At 55.9% G+C, this 3,708-nt stretch overlaps 1 protein-coding gene across 1 annotated transcript in view; it reads left to right on the top strand.

The window, feature by feature from the left end:
- Positions 1 to 3,708, top strand: part of CACNA1G (calcium voltage-gated channel subunit alpha1 G) — a 65,070-nt gene that overhangs the window by 46,541 nt on the left and 14,821 nt on the right. Inside the window, exons 25-30 of the mRNA XM_015570770.1 lie at positions 534 to 685; positions 1,585 to 1,694; positions 2,697 to 2,830; positions 3,134 to 3,204; positions 3,337 to 3,415; positions 3,506 to 3,627. Coding sequence (XP_015426256.1) covers positions 534 to 685; positions 1,585 to 1,694; positions 2,697 to 2,830; positions 3,134 to 3,204; positions 3,337 to 3,415; positions 3,506 to 3,627 — 668 coding nt within the window. The remainder of the gene's footprint in view (positions 1 to 533; positions 686 to 1,584; positions 1,695 to 2,696; positions 2,831 to 3,133; positions 3,205 to 3,336; positions 3,416 to 3,505; positions 3,628 to 3,708) is intronic.

Below are 3,708 nucleotides of genomic sequence, written 5' to 3'. Positions count from 1 at the left end.
CAGCCTGTCAAGAAGATGTCCAATTTCCAATCTCCTGTTTTATCTCCAAATCCCAGCTCTGTGTAAGCTCCTCCGCTGCCCTCAAGGGTTGCTTGGTGAAGGAGCAAGAGCCTTCGCCTCTCTGTTGATGGAGTTTCCTCCGAGCCTGATAAGACCGATTGTTTTTTATCTTATTGATCTGGCCTGGTTGCGGAACACTGAGTCGAGGGAGTTACAAGGGGCTGGTGAATGTCGGAGGCTGCTTCGGGGCGGGGGCTCACCTAGTGTCTAATGTGGGTGGGGAGCTCTGCATGTCCTGACCCCTTCTGCACCCAACGGTAGCCGGTAGCCAGTAGCACAGACGCTTGGAGGGGCGATGCCGAGAGAGCTCCCCCCGCCCCCCGAAAAGGAAGTAACTGGAGGGCGAGGGTGCTGATGATCCTGGAATGTTTCAGCTCGGGCATTAGAAGCTGGTGGCTATGAGGGACTGCGGGTGGAGGGGGCACAGGGATCAGGGCCCCACGGCTGCTCTGCTCTCCTCCTGGCCCCCCCAGAAGCCCAGTGCAAACCCTACTACTCGGACTACTCCCGCTTCCGGCTCCTCGTCCACAACTTCTGCACCAGCCACTACCTGGATCTCTTCATCACGGGGGTCATTGGGCTGAACGTGGTGACCATGGCCATGGAGCACTACCAGCAGCCCCAGGTAGGAGTGGGTGGCAGCCTGTAGGCCCTGCCTCGGCTGTGGGGCTCCGGGGGTGAGACCAGCCAAGCCTGCACTGGGCACTCCGCATGGGTTCTTCCTGTGCCCCTCTCACTACCCTGGGAGGCGGGTCTCATCTTGGGTTAACAGAGGAGGACACTGAGCCTCGGAGAGGTTAGTTGACTTGACGAAGGTCACAAAGCTTGGAAGTAGAGGACCTGATTTCTTCACCCAGCACGTATGGATTGATTGAGTGCCTACCCTGTGCTGAGCTCTGCACCTGTGAGGGTAACGAGGCAGACTGGCCCTAGCCGGGGTTGCTACGTGGTTAGAGCATTAGCCCAGGCACGGAAGGGTCTCGGGTTCGATCCCCAGCCCCGGTTGGGGCATGTGTGGGAAGCAACCAATTGATGTTTCTCTGTTTCTCAAACTCTCTCTTCCACTCCCTTCCTTCCTCCCTTCCACTCTCCCTAAAAAAAATCAATAGAAAAAATATCCTTGGATGAGGATTTAAAAAATAAAATAAATATAAAAAGAAGGCAGACTAGTGCCAGCCCTTCTGCAGTATAGGTTCTAGTGAATGTCCAGCCCCCAAGCTCACCAGTAATCTTGCCCACTCCGCCAGTCAGCTTTCATCGGCTGCCCTCCAGGCCTCAGTTTTCCCATCTGTAAAATAGGAACATTGAACTGGTAGTGCACAAGGCCCCAGCCAGTTCTTGCATTCCCCGTGAATGAGGACCTACACTGTCCTACAGTAGTAAGCAGTGGCCAGCCAACATGGCGGGAACAGAGAAGAACGGTCCTCTTAGACTCACCCTGTCTCCCAGATCTGGGAGGTGTGATTGGCGGGGGGGCAGCAGGTATCATCCCTGGCCTTATCCATCATACCCCATCCCTGCCAGATCCTGGACGAGGCTCTGAAGATCTGCAACTACATCTTCACCATTATCTTCGTCTTAGAGTCAGTTTTCAAACTCGTGGCCTTTGGCTTCCGTCGGTTCTTCCAGGACAGGTAACAGGGGAAGGGGACAGGTGACAGAGGGGAAGGGGACAGGTGATAGAGAAGGGTTTGGGAGTGGGGAAGGACCTAGAGCAGCAGTTCTCAACCTGTGGGTCGCGACCCCTTTGGGGGTCGAACGACCCTTTCACAGGGGTCACCTAAGACCATCGGAAAACACATATATAATTACATATTGTTTTTGTGATTAATCCCTATGCTTCAATTATGTTCAATATGTAACAATGAAAATACATCCTGCCTATCAGATATTTACATGACGATTCATAACAGTAACAACATTACAGTGATGAAGTAGCAACGAAAATAATTTTATGGTTGGGGGTCACCACCACATGAGGAACTGTATTCAAGGGTCGCGGCATTAGGAAGGTTGAGAACCACTGACCTAGAGCCTGAAGATCTTTCTTGACTCCTGAGGTTCAGCCCAGGACCTACCAAGGGCTGGTAGTGGGTGGGTTGTGTGATATCCAGGGCCTGGGAGATGGGAGAGAAGGAAGGGAACTGGACAAGACAGGGCCTGGGGGACAGTGGCAGCTGGAAATCAATGTGGCCCAGACTGGGGCTTAAGAGCGGAGAGCGTGGAGCCAGACTGCCTGGACCAGATTTGAACCCTGGCTCCACCACTTAGAAACTGGTGACCTTGGGTAAGTTACTTAAAATCTCGGTGCCTCCATTTCCTGGTCTGTAAAATGGGAGCTAATTTATCCATATCACAGAGTTGTAAAGAGTTCCTATTTATAAAGCCCTTAAAACAGCGCTTGGCACATAGCAAACAGCATAGAAGTGCTAAATAAAACAGCAAATGAATAACAATGAAAAGCAGAGGCCCTCAAGCTAAAGTCATAGCCCTGCCTATCCCACCGACTGGACTGGCTAAGTGACCATAGACAAGTGACCTCCACTCCTTTCTGTAGCCCAAACTGCCTCCTCCTCAGCAACCCCCCCCCCACACACACACACACAGAGTCAGGGATCTGTGTCCTGTGTTTCCAGGTGGAACCAGCTGGACCTGGCCATTGTGCTGCTGTCCATCATGGGCATCACGCTGGAGGAGATCGAGGTCAACGCCTCACTGCCCATCAACCCCACCATAATCCGCATCATGAGGGTGCTGCGCATCGCCCGAGGTCAGTGGCCAGCTGCCTGCCCGCCCTCACCCTGCCTGGGGGACTGGCCCTGGGGGTGGGGGATTGCAGGGGTCAGCTCGGGCACTGGCCAGGGACTGAGTAGGTGTGGGTTCCTGTGGGTATTTCTCCCAGCCTCCGCCAAAGGGGATGGATGATCGAGGCTGGGCTGAGGGTGGCACTGGAGCCATGGCAGCCTGGCTTGCTGGGGCCAGGCACCCTACCCTCCCGGCCCTGGCCATGGCCCCACCAGCCACATGACCTGGGACTCAGAGGGGCCAGCTCACGACTTTGTCCTTTCTGCAGTGCTAAAGCTGCTGAAGATGGCTGTGGGCATGCGGGCGCTGCTGGACACAGTGATGCAGGCCCTGCCCCAGGTAGCTGGGTGGTGGGGGCAGGTGGGCAGGGTCCTCTCAGGGAGGGGGGTGCCCTCCGCAGGGGTGGGGGGCTCAGGGAAGCTGGCCGGGAGATCCGGTGGCACCTTTTCCATTTCTTTTCCTCTTTTCCAGGTGGGGAACCTGGGACTTCTCTTCATGTTGTTGTTTTTCATCTTTGCAGCTCTGGGCGTGGAGCTCTTTGGAGACCTGGGTGAGTTGGGGTGGGGAGGGTGGAGGAGCCAGGCCTGGGGCCCCGGGGCCTCCTGGACTAACTCAGCCTCTCTCCCCCTCCCGCCTCCAGAGTGTGACGAGACGCACCCCTGCGAGGGCCTGGGCCGACATGCCACCTTCCGCAACTTCGGCATGGCCTTTCTGACCCTCTTCCGGGTCTCCACGGGCGACAACTGGAATGGCATTATGAAGGTGAGAGCCGCCTGCAGTGGGTACCCCCAGGGCGGGCTCGGGCCCCAAGATGACAGCCCTACTTCTTGGGACAAGATTCCT

The sequence above is a fragment of the Myotis davidii genome, unplaced genomic scaffold, assembly GCF_000327345.1.
Source record: "Myotis davidii unplaced genomic scaffold, ASM32734v1 scaffold327, whole genome shotgun sequence".
NCBI lineage: Eukaryota > Metazoa > Chordata > Mammalia > Chiroptera > Vespertilionidae > Myotis > Myotis davidii.
This window is presented reverse-complemented; position numbering and strand designations above follow the sequence as displayed.